This window comes from Lethenteron reissneri, chromosome 42 (assembly GCF_015708825.2).
Source record: "Lethenteron reissneri isolate LAM-NWPU_2019-01 chromosome 42, ASM1570882v1, whole genome shotgun sequence".
In the NCBI taxonomy this organism is placed as follows: domain Eukaryota; kingdom Metazoa; phylum Chordata; class Hyperoartia; order Petromyzontiformes; family Petromyzontidae; genus Lethenteron; species Lethenteron reissneri.
In genome coordinates this window covers 6,662,638-6,686,762 of record NC_083820.1, presented here as the reverse complement: position 1 = coordinate 6,686,762, position 24,125 = coordinate 6,662,638, and the positions used below count along the sequence as shown (strand labels likewise).

The following is a 24,125-nucleotide window of genomic DNA, read 5'->3' as shown; positions in this document are numbered from 1 at the left end:
GGGGGGGGGGGGGGAGAAGAGCTTTGTGACGTCATATTTGAGGGGAGGTCTGACTTTTTGTGACGCCGTGTGACGATGGGGGGGGGGGGGGGGTCAAGAATCGTCCAAAATCGCGTGACGTCATTTATGGACGACCCCTAACACTGAACTGTGGATGAGATACTTCTTCATCCTTGCTATCAAGATCGCATTAAAGTTACATGGGTACAAGTCTGACTCGACTTGTTCAATTACAAGTAACATTCACAATAATGCAAGTGGCAGGCTTCGTTGTTAACAAGGCCTCATATTTATCATAGCAATTTAACAGCATTATAACGCCATTTACAGCATTATAAGAATAATATTAACATTATAACAGCATTTCCAGTATTATAAGAATATAAACGAACTTACAGACAATGCTTCTTAAAGTCCCACAATGAACAGATGTACCTGTCTTCACTGAGATAATATTTGTGCCTCCATTTTGTACTCTGCATAATGGCTGATACCCTGCCTCATGGCTTAGAGAATCTTAAATCTTCACTTCCTGGTCACGTGACCAAACTCAACATCATACCAGGAAATTCCTGTGTACGCACACCCCGACACCTGCCGTGAGGCAGAACACCGACCAACTCGACCCACCACCTTCTTCCAATTCCACCAAACACTGCCTGCTTTGGTGCCCTTTCACAATCTGATTGTCTGACTCGTATTTGAGACGGGCCAATCACATACCTGTCAACTCCTATATCAGTGCCGACCTCATTACAGACCAATTCAGACCTTATTAATCTCAACTTTCATCCTACAAAGTCCCATCACAAGGGGAAACAAACGAATAGATAAAAAAAAGTGCCCGTTTTGAAATGGCTGTACGCCGTATGGACCTCAAAACTCTATTTCCCCTGTACAAGAATATGGGTAAACCATATGGGTTGACAGGTATGCGATCATTGCCTGCGTATAGCCTTGGGGGGGGGGGGGGGGGTGTTGGAAAGGGACTTCCCGCTGTTAGGCCTCTTCCATTCCAGTCGGTCTCTGCACCTTTGCAGATGTAGCTGGTCCACCCTGTCCCCCTCTCCTCCCGTCGAGGGACATGTCTGCTAAATAGACAGCAGCAGCAGCAACAACAACGAAACAAAAACATTTCGGAGAGGATGAGTAAGAGACTCCGCGTTGTGTTCTGTACTCCGGAGATGGTGGGCGACTCCACAACAGCTGAACACCAGGGGTTTGTGAAACGGCAAAACTTAATTTCAAAAGTCCTCTTCAGAAGGGTAAATTTAGTATCTGTTTAGTGACAGACTGGAGAGACACTTTATTAGGAGGCACTGTGTTTATTTAAACCCTTCACCGGCGCTGAGAATACTATAGTAAGGTCAGGACAACAACGGACTGCCTGACACACAACGCTGAGACTAGGGTAAGACGATGTGTCGATGACGAAGACTTGACGAGACTTTACTTGACGGGACTTGACTTGACGAGACTTGACGGGACTTGACTTGACGGGTTCCAGGGGTCCACTCCAACAATGACCCCGAGTCCTCCCCGGAGTCCCCCTTATATCCCCCCAGCGCAGCCTCGCATTCCCTTGGCTACGCCCCCCTTCTAGAACCCCCTAGAAGGTTCCGGGGCTTCTCCCGTACCCCGTCCTTCCCCTTCTCCCCACATCCCTTCCTCCCGCCTACCCCCTCACCTCTGGCGGACAGGGTTGCCATGGCAGCCGAGCTTCTTTTTGCCAGTAGCCAGCGCTACATGCCGTAGTGACCGATTCCATATCACTACATCTGCAATAGTGATCAGACACACAACCCACGTCACAACACCGTAGCTGAATTTCTCGGTCCACCATTTCCTTCTGTTAAAGAATGCTAAAACGCACCTAGTTACCCGTAGCTTTGCAAAATGTGTTTTCAGGTTCCTATATGCTACAGAGTGGACAATTATACATTCGATTCATTACAAGTGAGTCTACACAGGCAATGCGAACCGTGAGGTTGCTCTCAACACTGCAGACAGAGCGGTTGTCCTGATAAAACACTGCCGTGTACTGCCGTGCACGTGTGACAGAGTCCATTAGTAAACGAGTCGAGAATCGAACCCAAGCCCTTCTTGCTGCGTGGCACGAGTTGTAATCACTGCGCCACCGATGCTAACAACTCTCCAGCAAACAAGCTCAGACGCAAACTGCCAACAAAAACAACAACCCATGCAGGGATGGCTTCTCGAGTCTGTGTGTGTTCTCGTTCACAGGTGCAGCCGCTGGTGCAGGCCGGGAACACGCATTTCGTGCACCACATGATCGTGTACGTGTGCGAGACCAACGTGAATATGTCCTACATGAATACAACCTTTCAATGCTACTCGTCGATGGGTGAACCCAATCACCCCAGCGCCAGGTGCTTAAGTGTGCTGGCTGCATGGGCTGTGGGCGGAGAGGTGAGCACATGTGTACACCAATGCGTGATGATCATCCTCATTATCACGATGACTATCACCCTTTAACTCTTTTAACTCATGAGACAGAAATAATTATTACCTTTATCCTTATTTACTTGCTATGGCTAGGATTTAGACGTGCGTCTCGAGCAATTAAATGCCACAACATCTCAAAGTGCTGAAATAACACAAGAGAAACACAGATAGTGTCGAAAGAGGAAGATGAAATGTAAGGAAATACAGGGGACATAGCAATGACAACCCTGCGCATATCAACCAGCGGTACTCAAGCCACTGAAAGCCAAATACCAATGAGACCTGGGGAGGGGGGACGGCGGATGGGGGATACCTGATGGTGAACCTAGATTTGGTCTTGTCTTTTGAGATTATTCAATGAGTTGCCATTTGCAAAGAGAACAGGGTGGGCGAGCAAAAAGTGGAAATCAGACGTTGACATATAGGAAAGACTACACGCCGATTGATTCCAAAACATTTCACTTTTGCGTGGAGATTCAGTATATACATTTATTTATATAGTATTTTTATTCATAAAAATGCGCATATACTGACAGAAACAATTCAGGGCTACAATTTGATCAAAGAATATATATATCTATTGTTTTAATGTTTTACCATTTTATTTGTGGTATTTATTTTTTTTCTCATTTGTGCAGCTTCCTTAGAATTAATTGAACAGCATATTATTTTCATAAATAGAACAAAAATGTGGATTCTTACACGCTCAATTCAACACACGTATCCTTAAAATCAATGGTAATCGATACACTAATGAAGTTTTGCATCCCTAATAAATCAGTCCATAAATCGCCAATATCATCAGAATCATAATCGTTGCAAGAATTTTTTTTATAATCTTATCTATTTGTAGCCCTGAAGACTTACTACTTAATGTAACCAATTACAAGTGGTAGCAGGACAAGGGCGTGGGTTCAATTGTTTACACCGATGTTCATCATTATTACGCTGATATTGCTGCTGCTGACGTTGGTGCTGCGACTGCCGCTGCTGATTGTGTGGATGACTGTAACGATATTCTCCAGACGTTCGACTACCCCGCTGATGCCGGATACTCGCTGGGCTTGGACGCAGACCCGAAGGTCGTGATGCTGGAGATACACTACAACAATCCACAAATGGTGTCTGGTGAGTGACTCACGTCTACTGTCCTCCCCAGCCAAATCGGAACATTCCGGCATTTGAGCATGGCACCTTATGGGGAAAAAAGTACAGCGGTGACCCCAGGAAGACATGAGGCAGCCGTAACACTCGTCTCTTCACGAGATGTACTTATCTTTTCGTGCACGCCTGTGTGGATGATAACGTCATCAAAATGCTGCTTCGGTGAACACGCACGTAATGATAAACTTTACAATATTTCCAACATGTATACCCCAAAACCTCCAAAACGTTCCTCTGTTTAGTTACTTATTCGCATTATAAATTAAATCCCTCATCCCCACATTGTCCCTTTGCATATCTTTTATGTATAGAATCTTGAGATGCACAAATATATATACAAATGCATACTTGTCCAAATACATACTTGCACACATGGATACATGCATCACATCAACCACACACAAAGACAAATATCCCCCAAAGAGCCTTAACAGACTTTTGGGGCAAGGGCTGTTAGTGAGCACCAATAAAGGCCGGCAAGGTACACGAGGGGGTGTGTGGCCAGCACCACACCCGACCGCCTTTGTCTCTTAAGCGGCAATGTTTACACACTGCACCAGGTACTCATTTGAGGTTGAGTCGACGTGGGGGAGACCCAGGACCGGTTCAGATAATCGTCACTGGTGTTGCACACACACACACACAGGTGTGAGGGACAGCTCAGGACTTCGCTTGTACTACACACCTAACCTGCGCAAGTACGACACCGGGATACTGGAGACTGGCATTTTACCAAACATATACCACTTCATCCCCCCGAAGACGACGAGCTACACGAGCTATGGCATCTGCAACACCGGCAGCTTCGTCACCGCCAACTCCAACGACACCTTGCAGGTACTGGGCTAGGTGCCAGCCCAGGCGTGGACAACTAACTGGTAGTTCCTCCTCCCAGACCCCTACCATTACCACCACCACCATCACGACTAACCTCATGAACTTCATCGCGGATAACAGTCATCGTTGTTCTATAGATCAGTCCTTCGCAACAACCATTGTGCCACAGCAAAGTCCCAGATGTGCTGGAAACGTTCCAGGTATTCCACCAAAGTCCCAGATGTACCACGGTAATTTAGGAATTAAAGGAAATAACCTCACTTTGCAAGATAGGGAAGACGAATGCCACGTGCCGTTCAGTGGCCGATCCAGTCGTTGTTCAATATCAGGAACGACATATGTAACGAACCAAATAATTATCAACTTAGATACCAGCCAACAACGCTTGCGCATTTGATGGATGTGTTTCTAAGCAAACACCATTATGTCTAAATTTTGTAAATTATTAAAAAAGCATTTTAATTTGGTGAACACTGACATAATCTACCAATACTTTAACGAGTGGTTCTGAGACGGGCATATGATAAAGTTGACTAAATCCTGGGCATACTTCAACATCCCGACCACTACAACCAACAACATGGAAATAGGAACCACAGAGTTATCTGCAGCCACCTTTATTTGCTTTGTCACCACTGCAAAAACCATGCACCCCCCCCAACCTGCCTTTGTCGCGGTGACTTAAAGACGCCCAGTCAGAGTGACGTCAATGGCTGTTCCCAGTAAATTCCCTCCCAGGCATCCACCCAGTAAACATCATGGACCGTTAGCCCACCAATGCATGTTAACTGGGCACCCCAGGCCGCTGTGGCGTGCAGCTCTGATAGGACTGAGAAGCCAGTGTTACCATGCATACACATACATGTCAACCCCTTATCTTACTTATTACAGACCAGTTCAGACTTTATTTGTTACCCCGTGACTTTCTAAATCTCAACGTTCATCCTAGAAAGTCCCATCACAAGGGAGAAACACAAACAAATGGGCAAAAAAATGTGTTGCCCGTATTGAAACGGCTGTACGCCATATGGACCTTAAAACTGAAATTCCCTGTATAAAAATGTAGGTAAACCGTGTAGATTTTGACTTAAAACTTTCGTTACTGCAGGAATTCATATTCTTTGGTTCTTTCAGTAAAGTCACGTAGATAGAAAAGTCAAATAAAATAATTTAAAAATTATAATAAAAAAACTAAAACTCACGAGGTTTCGCAACACAAGCGCTCGCTGTGAGTGGGTGGGGCACAAAAGCCGTGTAGCCCCCGCTGAGCGGCGCAGTCCAAGTGTGTCAGCAGCATGGGCGGGGCAGCCAATGCTTACCACATAACCATAAGATCTTTTAACAAACTCCAAGACAAGAAAGCTCATCTGATCGAGTCACTCGCATTTCTGAAGAGATGCCGCGACTCTAAGCATTGGCTGTCCCGCCCATGCAGCTGACACACTTGGACTGCTATTATTTGCTATCTACGAGACCTTACCGAAAGATCCAAAGAATATAAACCGTATAGGTTGACAGGTATGCATAGAAATCCAGAGACTCACAAATATTTTTAAACAGTGACAATAGCGACCCACAGACTCACCTCTGTGACACTTCCATACGTATAAACAATCGGAAGTGCCCTTGTATAGCAAATGCACAACAAGAGTCCTTCCTGCCTGACATTTGCATTTGACCCACCTCTCCATCACGTCTCTCCACTGCCCAATACCATTTTTACTCATAGCTTAAATGTAGGACGGATAAGAAAATATATAATTTGGGGAATTCAGGTGTTGTCATCACCCTGCACCAGCTGCTCCAACTTCAGGTCCCCTCTTTTTTTTTGTCTAATATCCAATTAGTGTATTTTCATTCTCATAATCTTACAATCCCTCCTTTTAATACATATTTTTTGTTTCTTATATGAATCTCTTACACCTTATCAACTCATGCAATTCCCAGAGCCACACGATGTCTAACCCGATCTGCCATCTTGCCAACGCCCTGTGGAATGCAGTCTGTGAAGGCCTTAGTATTTAGGCAAGCCATTGAAAAAATATTATTTTTATTCTTATTTTTCGTCGTGTATATTTGTTTGTCTATTAACCGTGATTCGTAAATATGTTGTTGTTAGTTCTAATGTTAGGCTATTAACACTCAGTCTGTGCTGCTCTCCAGTTTCCTGGGTGAAATGTGGGCTAGATTTTGCCCAATCGTGACCAGCTGACTCAAGAACGTAACAAAGTAAATTAAATGTTGACCGTGCGATGCAACTGTGGGTGGAGTTATTGACCCGACCTTTCTGTACAATCATCTTCTCTCAACAGCTCAATAATATTTATAATTTGTCCGAGATGGAGTCATCTTAATACCATAGATGTCCTATGACGTGCGTACACATGAACAAATGTTTGCCTTTTTTTGTTTAATGATGTTACCAATAAAAACCGACATTTTTTTTCTTAAAATAAAATTAAGAAACTTGGTCACTAGCGATCGTTGTGTGTGGTGTTTCAGGGGCAAGTGTCAGGAACCATGAACGTATTCGCCACTTTGCTCCATTCCCACCTGGCCGGAATCGCGATTCAAGTGCGGCACTTCAGGTATGTCCGAGTCGATGACAAGGCCAGGGGCCCTTGTGAATGGTATGGTTTACCTTTTTCTGTGAAAAGTTGGACGTTCTATTGGCTATACAGTCGCCTTGCCTTTTACGCGTGTCTGCATTACGCGATTTTGATGTGGCGCGTTAGATTAATTTACACTTTTATTTGTATTATCGTCGCACTATTATTGAAATAAGGCATGCCAGTGCGTTGGCCACGATGTACGGAAACGCGCTGCGAGCCAATCGTTAGGCTACAAAGTTCAGTAGCGATGCTGCCTGAGGTGCAGTGCGACAACCACAAGTGCGGGCAGCATCAGCATCTCCTTCTCATGTCCACGCGAACTTTGCCTTGTGCACACATTCGACCACCAATATGTCCGGTAAACGTCGAGCTACATTCAAGGATGGCTCCATATCCAAGGAGCAGCGGAAAGCTATCACGATTGACGTCATCTCCACCATCGTCATCTGATGAAGATGATCCTCTCTCTCCTGTGACCCCACCACTCTCCACTCCTCCCCTCCACCAGCCCCAGTTCGCCACACTAAATCATCTTTTCGTTTAACTTACATTTTTTGTTTCGATTTAAAGCTTTCGTGACTGCAGGGATTCATCTTCTTGGTTCTTTCGGCAAAGTCACGTAGAAGGAAAGTAATAAAATAATAAAAATAAAACATAATAAAATAAAATAATTCTCACGACGTTTCGGCTACAACGCAAGCAGCCGTCTTCAGGTGAAGAATGAGACACTACCAAGCTAGGAGCTCTTCCACCTCCAACGCAGCTTATATATAAGCTCCTAGCTTGGTAGTGTCTCATTCTTCACCTTAAGACGGCTGCTTGCGTTGTAGCCGAAACGTCGTGAGAATTATTTTATTTTATTATGTTTTATTTTTATTATTTTATTACTTTCCTTCTACGTGACTTTACCGAAAGAACCAAGAAGATTACATTTTTTGCTTTAAATAGACTGTTACTATCTTTAACACATGGTAGTATTGTCAATCTAATATGTACTGTAACCAGTGAAATATGTAGATGGAAGAATGAGGTTCGACAGCGTGATCTTCCTAACTCCGTCCATTTTCTTAATTTCTAAAGGGAAAATTAAGTATCATTTGCGCGATTTTGAGTTACGCGCCATTTTTCAAGAACACAACCCCCCGTATAGAGTGAGACGTAGCCATAATAAAAAAAAACATTTCAGTGCTGATGAAATTCAGGAATTGGAGATTAACCCTCTCTAGCCCCTTCTGTCATATGGCCTCTGAACAGCAACTAATGTAGACTCTCGATTATCCATGCTAATGACAGGGAGGGCCGCGGATAATCCAAAAATATCAATTTTCCGCGGATATTATGCCAAAAAACCACTAATATAGGTGTAAATTATGTTTAAGTTAAAAAAATTTAGTTTGTCAATGAACAAAAAAATTTGTAGAAAAGATTCCACCGATTGATGCGCGTGATCAGTGATAACACTTTCCTGCTCATGCGCAGAAGACTTTGCTCACTAAGTGGATGACAGCAGAGCAACGCCAATCAAAATCAAACTCCGCCCACTGTTGAAAAATATGCAACTACTGTACTGCAGAGACAATCATGGGGATTTCAGATTAACTGGAGCGCATATTTGTTCAGTTTAAGAACGTGATTTGTAATACACATTTCAAAGAATAACAATGTTCAACTGTTTTTAGATAATAAATTTGGGCTGAAGGGAAAATCCATGAGTCATTAATCCGTGATTTAGCCATTCTCTTGCTTTGCCTGAGAGTTGGTGAATTGCAAATACATTTGGGTCAGTGCGAAGATCTATATGGTCCGTGGTTTAGTATTCGTAGCTGAAGTCGCACACAGGAGAGTCTTTGAATTTCCACTTGTACATTTGGCATGATTAAGGCTTGCCGATTATTTCCATGGAAGATCAAAACCTAGGAGTCTGTTGGTGGAGTTGCTGATCAGGTCTTTGCTTGGGCACGTTGCTTGAAGCCCACTGCATCCTAACCGTTTTGATGCTGAAATTCGCGTCACACTGAGTCTTGCGCCGCGTGTTTCTAAAGCGGATTTTCTGGGTCTCAGCCGTATAACTTGCGGGATGTTGTTCACATCCGCCATCGAATTGGCAGGTTTGGATCGGCTTCTGATCAGTGCGGTTCACAAATCGCTGCAGCATTGCCGTGCTTTCCTGTATTTGACAGCACATGAAAGCACGGCACTGGCATATCGAGCTTGTGTCAAATTAAAAAAAAACATGTTCATTGGAGGTTTATTTCCTGGCCTTGGAAAATCAGTAGTGATATCTAAACCTGCCCTGGGCCTAGCCGAGTTAACGCAGATTTAAATTAGCACCTGGTGTGGCATAACATCAACACTGGGGAGATAAAACACGGCCAGACATGGTGAAGGCCAAAGTAGCCCCTCGTTCACCATTTCGTAACCAGTGTCAGTAACAGCACTGGCTCCAGCAGTCCATGTGAAAGGGAGTCCACACGAATTCGTTCTACTCGAGGAACTTGAAAGCTGATTATACATATCTTACGTGTAGTTGTGTGCGTGTGCAAAGTATGGCATGAGAGGGTTTAACTAAGGTGGATTGTGTGAGGTCACAGATGCTAGAAAGATCGTGAGCTCCTTCGTTTACTGGGTCATCTAACCCGCATGCCCAGGTAGCTATTTGGCCATGTAGAATAATATATACTGGTGTAGTGTCTGAAATACGTGCCACACGCAGGAGTGGGTGTACGTGCGCGCAGAGTACAGTGGGAGCAAACGAGGTCGAGGTTGTTATTGTCGTTAGGCGTAAGGAGGAGGCCAGAGACGGGTAGGGGGCGATTAAGGACACAGGGCGCTGATTGGCAGAAAGGTTGTTATTGTCAAATGGGGTACCACACTGTCTGGAGAAAGTAACAGGTGGTAGGGGGCGATTAAAGACACAGGGCACTGATTGGCAGGGAGGTTGTTATTGTCGCCAAGTGGCGCCGCGTTGTCTGGAACACGTGGCGGGTGCCAGCGGGGGCGAGGGGCGTCGCGGGGGATGCCACCTGATTAATTAGAGATTAATTGGCTTGGGGATAAAGAGAGGGGGTTTTGAAGCAGACGGGAGTTCGCGCCTGGGAGGAGAAGAATGTTGGAGCTGAAGCAGCAGAGCCAGAAGCATTAGAGAAGTATAGGGTAGCAGTGGAGACGTATAAGGCAGCAGTGGAGAAGCCATCAGAAAGCGGTTGAGTGTGACGGAGAAGCCGATAGAGACACGGCTGAGTGTGACGGAGAAGCCAATAAAGAGCGGCTGAACTGTGACAGAGAGTGGAGAGGAGAGTCGGCAGAGTGAGAGATGCGGAGCGAGCGAGCGAGGCCGGCGGAACGCGGCGAGCGAGCGGAGAGCGCGCTGGAGGAATGTTGATTGGTGTTAGCGGAAGGAATGTTGATCGGTATTAGCGAAATAAAGTGAGAGAGAAAAGCAAGAAGCTGTCGTGTAAAGTTCAGCACTACACTGGTATCAGTCGTGGCAAGATCAGCTTCTGTAAATGAGGTTCATGAAGGATGCTCCTGGGCAGTTGGAAGCAGTTGCCCTCCAGCATCGGGGGGTGGAGGAGTGATGCTTGCAACGAGCAGCTAAAACGCAGCAAGTTGGCAGGCAGTGCGGGGCACAGGTGGTGCATCTGCCAGTAATCTGTCGGTCAACACCTGGGTCTATCGCGTGACTTCCTGCCAGCCGCAAGCCTTTCACACGCCTGGCGCAATCTCTGTGATGACGTCACCACCACTCAAGTGGTAATGACGGCAGCTGATGTTTGTGCATGTCTATTTGTGTGCGTGCGTGAAAAAGGAACGGCAGCCAGATTGGAAACCTTGGTCGTGACATGAGCTACGACTTTGGATTGCAGGAGACGCGCTACCTCAACAATCTGACGGCCGTTCTGCCGGTGAGTGCTGACAAATGCCCGCACGTTGTACGTTCACGGTCTCGGCTCGATGGGCTGCGTTTGCATCCAGAAGAAGGGTTTTCCCTGCTGCCATGAGCATGTTTATGCACACACCTTGGGGAATATTTTGTTATCCAACTACCAGCTTTGGGTGTGGCTTAGGCGCTGTCTCACTCCTGGGGCTGTGTCCGCACTGGTTGCTCATCTTCCGCAATGGTTTAATGATCAATGGCATGCATTTCCCACTCTCTCTCGTGCCTTGTCAGATCAGGCACACCCTCTGGAATTTGGTAGATATCTGTATTTGTGACAGTGAGACATTGTTTGCCGAGCTGTTAGTTCTTTCCACAACACAGGGTGCTTAAAAACATGTTATCACTTATATGGGACTATCGTTTTTAATGGAAAAAGAACGGATAATACACTGTAACATGCTAACAAATGTACCGTAATAGCTTCAAAAAAGCAAAGAGTCTCCACTTATTCGCCATCATTGTCAATACATGCCTGGAATCTTCTCCAGGTGGTCTCCAGAGCCCGGGGGCACATTTCTTGTGGTATTGTTGCAAATTCTCCAAAGTGTTAACATTTTTTTGAAGCACGCTGTATATTGGCCCACTTTCCAGGTTAGGTTACACCATCTTAAAAGCACAAAACCTGCGTTTAGGAAAAGGAGATTGTTTTCTGAGATTATTAGCGTATTGCTTGTTCGAAGCAGGGCGCCATGGTGGTGAGGTTTTAACTACAGTATCTCACTTGGTATACAGGAGGTTGTGGGTTCGATCCCGACCGTCACACCTGTAAATTTTTCCCTGTGGTCGCGTGGATTTTCTCCAGGTCCTCCCGTTTTTCCATCCACATTTAGCAACATGCACTTAAGAGTATTTGGTTGTTATACATTTCCACGTGATAAGCCACTTCGTTGAGCTATCATTTGTGACCAGGTCGCTTCTATAAAACAGCTTTATAGCTCAGTGGGCCTTACCTGCTGATATAAAAAAAGGTTAGTTTTAGTTCAACTTATAGTTTAGACAGAACAGCGTCAATACCTGTCCGTGCGGATGCTGGAATGTAACCATCTCCAGACTCATGGGTTTTCTTCCACATGTTTAATTCTCCTTAAAAAATAATTGGCCAAATGTTTAAATGCAGATGGACTCTTCAGAAGCAGTTTTGAGACTCGGTGAGATCTTCCTGGGTAAATAAATCGTAATCCAGTGGATCACCACAGTGACCAGAGAGTTTGACACGCAACCGGGATATTATTATTGCGAGTTCAAATTCTGAACAGGGGTCATTTAAAATAAGTAATATATTTAAAAAAACTTTTTTTAAAACACGCTTTTATGAAATGTACTAGTAATGGCATAACTCCACGACTCCAGGAAGTGGCCCCGAAGCTTGCCATATTGAACCGTGGTGATTTACAGCCAACGTCAGTTGAGCGTGGACAATTAGACCCAAGCCGAAACATAACATATAAAAAATGTTTAAAAATACATATTTTTTATGATAGAATATAGTATTGTCATCAGTATGACATAAGTACTGTATACCAAGTTTGCAGTCGATACCACATTGGGAAGTGGGTTAAAATTGAGTTACAAGATTTGAGGATACAATGACAACAACAGAGTGAGTTAAAAGAAAGCGTGTTAAAATAAGTACACATTTGTGGGAACTCAAACAGCTGTCCTGTAGACAGACACAATCCCACCAGAGGATTGTGAAATATTCACAAAGAGCTCAGGGTTGTAAACAGGAGATGAGAACTAATCCACAGTCCATCGAACAGGAACTGTTGATGAATAAATTAGGTGCATGTGTAGTGACATAAGAAGGGAGGGGCTGCTGGGGGCTCTGGGTTCCCGGGCAGGTCCAGACGCTTAAGCCTCTGGGCGCCAGGCGCTGGGTTCCCAGGGGGTCCAGACGCTTAAGCCTCTGGGCGCCAGGCGTTGGGTTCCCAGGGGGTCCAGACGCTTAAGCCTCTGGGCGCCGCCAACGGGGGGGGGGGGGGGGGGGCGCTGTGTGTGCTCTCTGGGATGTCTGGTGGCGCACACGGCCCCACCCCTCGTTGGACCAGGCATAAAAGGAGAGCTCCCTGGACGATCGGGGCCCAGTTGTAACTCAAGACCCAAGACCCACGACCAGCCATCTGAAGACCCTGGGATGCTGTGAGAGCCAGCGCTGGGACTCTGGAACTCCCGACTCTACGACCTTGTGAGGGCGAGTTCCGGAGCGTAGCCAGAGTAGATTATCTAGGCTGTGTAGCTAGGCTGTGTACCTAGGCTGTAACAGAGTATCAGGACTGTTGGAGAGTTGGACTGTTGGAGTGTTGTATTGTAATAAAGAAGTTACCTCTACAAGTGTCTCCGGAACCCGTTACATTTGGCGTCAGAAGTGGCTATGGAGACAAGAAGTAAGCCACGTACCTTCAGTCCTGACGGCGATGAAGAGGAGCAGGCAGCGATGGGGCGGCCAACGCTGGCCGACAGCGACGCTGCACCGCCGGCCGACAACAACGCCACACCGCCGGCTAAGCAGCTGTCTGCTCCGCCGACCGTCCCCTCTCCAGCGTCGGGAGCAGAGATGGAGGAGGCGCTGCTTCGCCTCGCAGAGCTGCTCTGCGCCACCGCCTCCCTCCTGGGCGAGATGCGGTGCTCGCGGCCGATGGCGGGAGGGAGAGAGGAGGCGCGGCGCTCGCTCGAGCCCGCCGCCGCCACAAACATGGCGGACACCGCCGCCATTCCCGCCACCGGCGTCCCCCCCACGGATGCGAGGGATACTTCCGGGAATGACATCACTTCCACCGGAGGAGCAGTGACCGCTGAGAGCGACGTCACTTCCGGGCCCAGCGTGGACCAACCCGGAGACGCCGCATCATCAGCGCTGCGTCCCTCAATGCCGGGTGACAGCTGTTTGCAACCTAGCAACGCCGCGTCATCAGCGCTGCGACCTTCACTGCCGGACGACAGCTGGCTTCAACCTAGCATACCGCGTCATCAGCGCTGCGACCGGACAGTGAGGGCGCCATTCTTACTGTAACCAGCGCCGGGGCTGGCACATGGACAGACACGCTGGTCGCCGCCTTTGCTGCTCTGGCCAAAGGTTGGAGGTCGGGAGACCAGGCCCCTGACATTTCGTACATTTACGCGCTCCGGATTAATGATTTTTTTGTTGACATTTTCTTCGTTGTCGTCGGGGAGTCGTGACTGTTGTTGGGTAAACTGTGTGGAGCTTCGCCCGTGAGTGTTGTCAATGTGTGTGCGAAACGTTGCTTGTGATTGTTAACAATGTATGGTTTGTATTGAGCTTTGTTCGTGATTGTTAATGTATAGCTTGTGCTGTCATTGTTAACGATGTATATACTGTATGGGGCATTTATCTTCCGATGGTGACAATGGCCCAGCGGGTGTTGCGTGTCTAACACGAGAGTTGTGGTCCCCTCATGCTATGGCTGACGGCTTGACCTGACAGCCCGGAGATAGAGACACTCCGTAGCATGTCTAGCCTAGTGGGCTGTGTGCTCACATGGCTCGGAGAGTGTGGTCCCGTCATGCTATGGCTGACGGCTTGACCTGACAGCCCGGAGATTGAAACACTCCGTGGCATGTCTAGCCTAGTGGGCTGTGCGCTCACAGGGCTCGGAGAGTGTGGTCCCGTCATGGAATAGCTGACGGCTTGACCTGACGGCCCGGAGGTTGAGACCCTCCATGGTACGTCTGGAGCAGTAGGCTCACCCTGACGGCCCGGAGATTGAAACACTCTGAGGCGCGTTGAAACAGTGGGCTCGAGATTTGTGGTGTTCAGGTGTAGTTGTCCCGTTAAGTTGGGACTGTATCCCTCAGTTGTTAGGGTGCATGTTGTGCAGGGAGTGAACAATGGGTTGTCTCAGATCGGTCAGTACAGCTATATGCTGCGATGCGAGTCTTGGAGAGAGGTTGGGTCTCAGATCGGTCGGTACAGCTATATGCTGCGATGCGAGTCTTGGAGAGCAGTTGGGTCTCAGATCGGTCGGTACAGCTATATGCTGCGATGTGAGTCTTGGAGAGAGGTTTGGTCTCAGATCGGTCGGTACAGCTATATGCTGCGATGCGAGTCTTGGAGAGCGGTTGGGTCTCAGATCGGTCGGTACAGCTATATGCTGCGATGTGAATCTTGGAGAGAGATTGGGTCTCAGATCGGTCGGTACAGCTATATGCTGCGATGCGAGTCTTGGAGAGAGACTGGGTTGAAGTCCCCCCCGATATGGCCGACGTGCGGGGTTTTAGGATGGAGACGCCACGTTGGAAAGGTGGGGGGTGCAAACGGTTGACGTGTAATGTCGGTGGTGGTCCTCATTGAGGGCTGCTGGGACACAAGCACGGGATGCCTTGGAGATGCAGTTCGCGTGTGCGGCCACCATTTATGGACAGGAGCAGGCAGATTTATTTTGGTTGTGTCATGTAAATTTTATATATATATTTAAAAATGTAGATACTGGAGCAGCCCTGAAGTGCGACTTCTTTGCCCAGTACATGGGTCGGCCCTGAAGTACGACTTCTCGACCCGGGACGTAGACAGACGTCCGGATAAGTGTGTGTAGAGGGATGCTCGACATGTTGGTCTTCGCCTTCTCTCCACCTGACGGATGGGAGGCTGGCAGAGTGGTGTGGATCCCTGCCATCCATGCGGTGGTTGTGTGATTTCGGTTCGATTACCGGTGTTGGTTGTGCATCCAACGCGTCGGAATCTGTATATTTGTTATTGTTAATTCCCCGTTTTCTATGCGGATCCTGAGGAGGGCTAGGTGTGCCGCGGGTGCGTTTGTTCACGTGTCATTGCTTCACCTTTTTGGTGATTGATGCTTGTATATAGTGTAGAGTTGTACAGGTTGGTTATGGTATTTATGGTTGCTTTCTTGATCTCTTTTCGTTTCCTGTTGAGGCTCGCGTATTTTTTTTTCTCTCTCTCCCTTTGGTTAATTTAAACTTTCTAATTATTGACAGCCGGGATGGCTGGAGGCTACGTAGAGGGGGGTAATGTAGTGACATAAGAAGGGAGGGGCTGCTGGGGGCTCTGGGTTCCCGGGCGGGTCCAGACGCTTAAGCCTCTGGGCGCCAGGCGCTGGGTTCCCAGGGGGTCTAGACGCTTAAGCCTCTGGGCGCCAGGTGTTGGGTTCCCAGGGGGTCCAGACGCTTAAGCCTCTGGGCGCCGCCAACGGGGGGGGGGGGGGCGCTGTGTGTGCTCTGTGAGATGTCTGGTGGCGCACACGGCCCCACCCCTCGTTGGACCAGGCATAAAAGGAGAGCTCCCTGGACGATCGGGGCCCAGTTGTAACTCAAGACCCAAGACCCACGACCAGCCATCTGAAGACCCTGGGATGCTGTGAGAGCCAGCTCTGGGACTCTGGAACTCCCGACTCTACGACCTTGTGAGGGCGAGTTCCGAAGCATAGCCAGAGTAGAGTATCTAGGCTGTGTAGCTAGGCTGTGTACCTAGGCTGTAACAGAGTATCAGGACTGTTTGAGAGTTGGACTGTTGGAGTGTTATATTGTAATAAAGAAGTTACCTCTACAAGTGTCTCCGGAACCCGTTACACATGTATTGTTATCCATTAAATGTAGTGGACAATAGAAAGACCCTCCGATTAATTCACATTCTCCACGACAGCCTCTCACGTGCGATGATGACAGGGTTATCGCTTGCTGTGCTGCTATTTTCTCACCTTGCCCCAAGCTTGCAATTTAGCGCTGAAAAATCGGCAGGAAATTATGTGGTTATGTCATTTGTACTTTTAGTAACCTGCTTAACTTTTCTCTATTTTGCACTCCCATCGTTTCTTGTATTGTTTGTTGTTGTAACTTGCTGACCCTCGCCCCCGACTTGGACACCTGTGAAAAAGAGCTTCATCACTCTTCGGATTCCACCTCCTCCAGTCTAAACAAAGATTCTGATTGTGTTTTGACATCTCAACTGTGCTGTCTGTGCGATGATTCAGGGAGACCAGGTGGTCACGGAGTGCACCTACAGGACCACAACCCGCAATGTGACCACCACTGTACGTTACTGGCATGAACACTCGGATGAAACTCGCTGTGACCAACAACATGAAATCTTCATAGAATAACAATTTTAATATACTTAGCATCTACCTCTCACGATGCTTCACAAAGATGTAGAATTATAGTCAGCCCTTTATTTCAGAATAAAAGTAAATAAAATACTGCAAAATAAAATTGAAACAATGAACAGTAATATTTCAACTGAAGCGGTAGACACCACCACAGAGACCCATTGCAGATTCGTACAGCTACACCAACATCCAAGAATACGACGCAAATGTAAAAAAAAATCGTCATCGTCTCTGTGTCCAGGCATTTCCTGGGCTGGTTGTGAGACACCTTTCCATGCCTTCCCATTGTCTCTCTTTCTCCAACGCTCTCCAGTACTTTTAGTTCTACTCTTTTCTTTGCCCTGCCTTTTTGGTCTTCTCTCCTCCACAACTCAAAGAAGCATCTCGGTTCAATTGCTTTTCTCCATCCGCCTCGTGTCACTGCACCCGTCGAATCTTGGTGAGCTCTTTTATCCTTTCAAGGTTATCCTCTTAACATCTATGTCCGCCATAAGACTGTTAATCATCCTATCCTCGACAGTTCATTCTCACCAAGCTTAAGAGGAAATCGCGTATCAGCTGCCCGTGTTCAACTGCTCATTCCTTCCTCCTAGAGTCCACGTTCCACAGTCGAGTGGTGTCTAAACCGGTCCTAGGGTCCCCTCTTGACAACGCTACAATGACCAGTGTGGTGAAGTATGGTCAAACAACCTCCATGCCTGATAGCATGGGGTGGCTGTAGTCCAGAATTTAAATGTAGCAAAGGTTGTAAAATGCAGTTGAGCATGGGCACATCGAACGTTTTGTAAACGACCTTCAGGGATGACATTACCAACAATTTATTTAAAACCGGTCACAAACTTTCACAAGTTATAGGTCGGTTCGTCTCTCTATGTTTTTTTGTTCACTAAAAAGGTGATTTAAGATGCCATGGCATTTTAAGCACCCTATACCAAATCGACATCCTTATCCTTCCAGTGAGCAGTGCACCACCTCGCATCAGAGAATGGCCCGAGAAGATGATGCACAGAACTACTTTAACAGATTCCTCCACTACGTCTTTCATACTAATAATGTGGCACACTTTTATATGCCCTGCAAAGAGTGTTTGCCACATGGCAATAAACCCACAATGTTTAATCCTTAGATGCCTAAAATATACTCCTGATTAAAGTGAAAAACAAACGTTATTGTCATTGCATTGTTCAGCAATCAAATTGAGATCAACTTGGTAAACTTGAACACTCAATGTTTTATAATTTATTTATGGTTCCCTCGGGTTAAAACCAGAATATCAGCAGTGCTGGTGTCAGCATGTTCCCCCCCCCCCAAATATGTTTTCCCCAAGCGTGCGTTTTCCTTCACCCTGGAACGCAATCTTAATCATTGGTTCCTTGTTAGGGCAATGCCTTTTATCCACACTCATATGGGGAGGTGCTTTTGGCAGATCCCATTATATGCAATAATCCGTGCATTTTTACGTTTATCCACTTGAAAAAGCAGACGGATGAATTTGCTGACAAAACCAGGTTATACTCCTTTCTTTTGAAAAACATCAACATTATCGTCACCATCACCTCCTTACCCCAGTCCCTAACCTCACAATCCGCCTTTAAAAACAAATCTCATGACTCATAGAAAACTAAACTTCTATTTTACCAGGTGTATCATGTGTATATTTATAGCAGCCAAATAGTCTGAATACATGTTTCTAAATATGGAGGGATAATCCACACGAACACGGGCAGGCATGCAACTCCAAATATACAGGCGTCAGGGTCGGGATCGTACCCACGATCTCCTGCAAACCAGGCGAGGTAGTTAACATCTCGCCACCACGGCGCCTTAACGCGACCAATTATATGCGGAGATGTGCTCGCATTGAGACGCTTTATTAATGCAAATTGTAATGTATTGTTCCTCCACTCAACATCTCTCTCCTTGCCCCTCCCGTCACAGGGTGGACTGAGGACGATGAATGAAATGTGCCTCTCCTTTTTATTCTACTACCCCAAAGTGAACATTGGACTTTGTCGCAGCATGTACGACATAGCTGCTGTAGCTCCAGTGATGGGATTCACTTTGAATCCGTGAGTGCAAACACACACACAGAAACACACCCGCACTTGAAAAAACAAAGTACAGTCTGTCCTATAATGCATTCCTGAAGAACACCGCTTTATGGAAAAATCGCGTTATAATAAATAATGTGGTAGAGCACAGTCCGCGAAAACACGTGAGATGCGTACCCAGGCTGAACAAAGACTGAGGCGTGTGGGTAGCAGTCGAGAAGCATCCAGCAGCCATCCCGCCTTGCGTGATGCTACGCCAAGGCAGCCATACAACCGCTTATTCCTACTCGCGCGACGTAGTTCTGTTCACTCGATCGCGTTACATCCAACGCATCTGTGCTATAAAAAGATGTGTTCATTAATACATTAATCCCATTATATCCAATTCGTGTGATGTAAAACTACGAATTATAGAACAGACCGTATTCACGTAATAGCCCAGAAAGTGTTGTTTATGAGCGTCTGTTAACGCCGGACACAGTACTGCAGTCCACCGCAAAGACACAGATCACATCCCAGTGACACTTCATGACGCGCTGCACCGGCTGACAGTCCGGCCAGCCAGATTGAGACAACAAGCTGTGCGTGCCCCATCTATGGAGTACTGCTCCAGTGTTTGCACCAATACGCACTGCCCAATCTAGCCGAGACGCAACGTGGTACCCAGTCTATGCCTGTGCCAATGGCCGTCAACTGTGGTCGGCAGCACACCGTAACCCGATCGTCCCACGCACCGAAAGAAACATCTGGTGCACGGACCCCGTAAGATTGTGTTTGCCCATAAGGCTCGGCCACCCACCCACCCGCTCACCGACCTGGTTGTCTCACTTTGGCGATGTCCGGCCCTTTGACGTGGAACTCATTACCTGGTCACTGTCCACGACATTTTTTTTCACCGCCAGCCAGTTCTCGTGGTAGCAGACTCAGCGACGGGAAATGTCTCGCGCATCTTTCGGGGCATAACTGTGGTGCCTTCATGATAGCCGTTGTTGCTTTAATGGTGCGATTACGATATGCACATACACCGCACGGGGCGAGAGTGGGGTGTGGCCAGGATCACGCGGCCTCATTTGTCTCCCCAGTACTAATTACGCACCTCACCAAGTATTCGTTTCAGGCTGAGATGACACAGGAGAGGCCCAAGACCAGGTTACATATACGCCACTGATGTGAACCACGGATAGGAAATGAGACTCGGGTCGCCAAGTTGTCAAGTTTGGGAAAGATGTATTTATCTCTCCCATCCCTAGAGGAAAACTGAAGAGATGACAACTTAAAGTACGATCCCGGTGATTAAAAAAACACGGCCAGCGAAAATCGCATCATTCCCTCCCAACCATAAACCATGGTTGTTAATGTGGTTCTGGGGGAGTCTTAAGCGTTAATATGACAATTTCGGCTCATGGCTGAGGAGGCAATATGGACAGACAGTTGATATATTTTCTTACCTTTTCCAAAAAAAAGACACGCGAAGACTACACTTGCATAAAGATGTAAGACGATTACAAACGAATCACAGCCTAACATGCCTCATTGGGCACCTCTCTCCTTGACCAAAACTTTGCACAGGCAAAATAATTTTATCATCACCAGCCCACCAGCGTCCTTCGGAAAGTATTTATATGACATCTATGACGTCATCCCCTGGACCGAGCAGATGATTCGCCAAGTGGAGAGTGCCGCTCGTAACGCAACGCAGTACGTCTTCTCCGGAAACGACGTGAGTATGGGTCGGGGGTGAGAACACTGGGGGTGTGGGAGGGGGCGTGAGCGTCTCGACCAGTGGTTCTTAAACTTTTACTGCAGCCTTGCATCCCCTTTGGTTCTCAATCGTAAAAAAAAACATTTTAGAATGTTAATAAATACATTGGGTTTGATAAACTTAAGTGCTCAATTTGTGTTTTTGATGGCCATTTCTCGCACCCACAGAAAAGGGCATCTGACACCTCCCAGGTGGTGCTTGCGCCCCGGGTTAAGAAACCACTGGTTTAAACTGTCGTTACATTGCTGCATTTTGTGTGTGGGAACGGAAATGTGTATCTGGCCCCCTCCTGTCCCCCTCCCCCACTGGGGCCGGCTAAAAAAAAAGCATTTGAGGACGACAAATGTTCTGCTCTGTGTTCTCGTCTCCTTCCGTGGCTAGTTGAGATGAGTGGACAAGTTTACCACCACCACCATCTGGACAAATGAACCTTATGGCGGTACCCCGGGGTCCTGAATAAACGGAAGTCAAAATCGTAATTAATAGATTTTTGGCGACTCCGTCCCACCGTGCACATAAACGCCGCGACCGACCTGGCGCGGATCATTCTGTTGTCATGTCGTCCAAGCGCAGCGAGGACGAATGCCCAAAAGAAACACAACTTTGATTAATGCATCGTGTAGAGCTCTTCGAGAGGAATAGATCGCCGTACCGTTCACCTTCAACAGATAAAATTACGTCGGCAATGCAGTTTATGCGAGAGCCGGTGGCTTATGGAACCCCGGGGTCCCGCCATAAGGTTCATATGTGAAAAAGAGCTTTATAGCTCATTGAATTGCAGTATAAATAAATATAATTCCGTATCAAACAAAGTGGAACACGAGTTGCCCCCATTTCCTACCCCTCCCCAAGCCCGCTCTTCCCCAACACCTCCTCCTAATGGCTACATTTTGTATCTGCTCCCACTCCCCGATGGCGTCACTACACGTGAAATTATCATCGCGACGTCACGCTCCTAACACTTTGTGACGTTATCCCACTGTGCGGCTTGAAACGAAACGTCATCACCAATGAAATGGTTTTCAGGATAAATGCATGTGGAAGAGTGTTGCACGGTCCGTGCATTCTTCCTAGTTTTCACGGCTCAACCCCTGAAAACGTGACACAGCTGATTATCGATTCCACCCCGCCGCTCAACTATGCACTCCAGCTTCTCGTCACCAATCCATCACTCTTCCATTCAGCACCAAACTATTCACCATTACATCCATTTTACGAACTACTCCATCACTCAAATTGTATACCTCATCCGCATTGCTTCACGTTGTTTCACCAGTCCGACCATCCGTCTCGCACCACTCATACCAACACCACTCCCATCAATAAATGTTTACGGCATGGCACGTCGCTCATCCTTTGCTCGATTTTCCATCCCTGCTGCTGTGTTTGTGTGTGCACATGCAGTTTTTCCCCATTTTCTCCATCGAAATGATCCCCAAGCTCCCCGCGGACCCCACAGCTCAACCTTGCAGCACACCCACCACCTCCACCAACACAACCACCTCTACCAACACAACCACCTCCACCAACACAACCACCTCCACCAACACAAACACCTCTACCAACACAACCACCTCTACCAACACAACCACCTCTACCAACACAACCACCTCCACCAACCCAACCACCTCCACGACGAAGGGAAGTGCTCCCGGGATGAGTGGCGCTCTCACCACACTTCTGCCGGTGCTCCTCCTGCATCTGATGGGGACCGCTCTGCTCGTCGCCTGAAGCTCTGTTCATCGATGTGGATGCCCGCTACGTACACCACCTTCTCCACCACCTGCTCGCTTCATCACGTACACCACGTGCTCCTCCATAAACAACAACCACTTCCACCACCTACTCCACCAATTACACCACGTTATTTACATCGCCTACACCACTTTCACCTCCACCACCTACTTAACTCCACCACCTTCTCCAATACCACTGCATACTTCACTTCACCACCTACAGCGCCTTCCAGTCCCCCAACTACAAATAGTTGGAAAATATTGGGTGGTATTTATGTTTATTTTATTATTAATGACAAATGTGTAAATGTTAATTGCAATATTAAATTAATATTTATTGAATTATTGTCAATTATTAGGAGCGATTATCATCAAGATTAATTATTCCGACATGAATTCAAGATAATTTAGTGAATTCAGTGAACGATGCATTTATAGATTCTTGCACTAATCAGGAGTTATTATTGTCTTTCACGTTGTCAAGGGATTTGTATTAACAATCGTGATAATATCAATGATTCTCGCCTTCAACATTTTCTAATTCTCGCTTTATCAATTACTATCAGGAAATACCCGGCGTTGCCCAGGTACTTGCGGCTATCTTTTGTGAATGTAGAGTGGTTCAATCGCGGTGTTCAGTAGGAGAGGGTCAATTGCGTAACAGCAACTGTTAAGATTTTGCTGTGCCATGGGGCCTCTAATAAATATAATATAACGTGCCCACAATCGGATACGAAACTGATATGGCAAAGCTTTTTTTGAAGCGTTAGTGATGCCGTGTTGTTTGTCTCGCCACGCAAAGACGACGGGCGTGCTCGCGGAGTTTGACCGTGAATTGGAATCGCGAACGGGTTTTTGGGTTGCGCACATGTAAGGGATGTCAGGGCTAGGAATGGAGATGGACAGTGGGTTAGTTTCAAGTTTTCATTTTCAAGTTTCATTTATTAGGTGTAGCCCTGTGAGCCATGCGGCTCTTGAGTCGGGTGCAACCGCAACAAACAAAATATGAACAGAGAACATCTTAAAGCGACGACGCGCAACAGAAACATCCTGGAAAAAACAGCAAATCTTCCAGAAAAAAAAACACTATTACAACGCTGTGTGCAAAAATCCCAATATGATGCAAGTCAAACAATAACAACCATAAGACAATCATAGGGTTTTTCCCCTTTTTCCTGGCAACAAAACTGAAACCTTTCCACAAGGATTCATGTCTGCATTAACCACAATACTTGGACATGGAGAGGATTCTGGCCAAAAGGAGAGGGGCAGTGGAGCGGGAACAGTGGTAGGGGGAGGAGCTGGCGAGGAAATAGAGGAGTGGGGCATCGGGGGGGGGGCTCGGGGCATTCTGGAGGGGAACAGATTTGGAGATGGCTGTGGGCAAGCGTGGACTCGGGGAATAGAATGAACGGACCCCCCCCCCACCTCGTGCTGGCTCTACTTTACACAAACAGCAATTATTAGATTAACTTTA

At 47.1% G+C, this 24,125-nt stretch overlaps 1 protein-coding gene across 1 annotated transcript in view; it reads left to right on the top strand.

Moving 5' to 3' along the window:
* Nucleotides 1-23,374, top strand: part of LOC133352868 (putative DBH-like monooxygenase protein 2) — a 41,956-nt gene extending 18,582 nt beyond the window's left edge. The window contains exons 5-13 of the mRNA XM_061568846.1: nucleotides 2,245-2,430; nucleotides 3,492-3,594; nucleotides 4,277-4,467; nucleotides 6,970-7,055; nucleotides 10,888-10,984; nucleotides 16,965-17,024; nucleotides 19,038-19,168; nucleotides 20,720-20,870; nucleotides 22,317-23,374. Of these exons, the coding sequence (XP_061424830.1) occupies nucleotides 2,245-2,430; nucleotides 3,492-3,594; nucleotides 4,277-4,467; nucleotides 6,970-7,055; nucleotides 10,888-10,984; nucleotides 16,965-17,024; nucleotides 19,038-19,168; nucleotides 20,720-20,870; nucleotides 22,317-22,643 (1,332 nt within the window). The 3' untranslated portion in view covers nucleotides 22,644-23,374. The remainder of the gene's footprint in view (nucleotides 1-2,244; nucleotides 2,431-3,491; nucleotides 3,595-4,276; nucleotides 4,468-6,969; nucleotides 7,056-10,887; nucleotides 10,985-16,964; nucleotides 17,025-19,037; nucleotides 19,169-20,719; nucleotides 20,871-22,316) is intronic.
* Nucleotides 23,375-24,125: the final 751 nt, after the last annotated feature.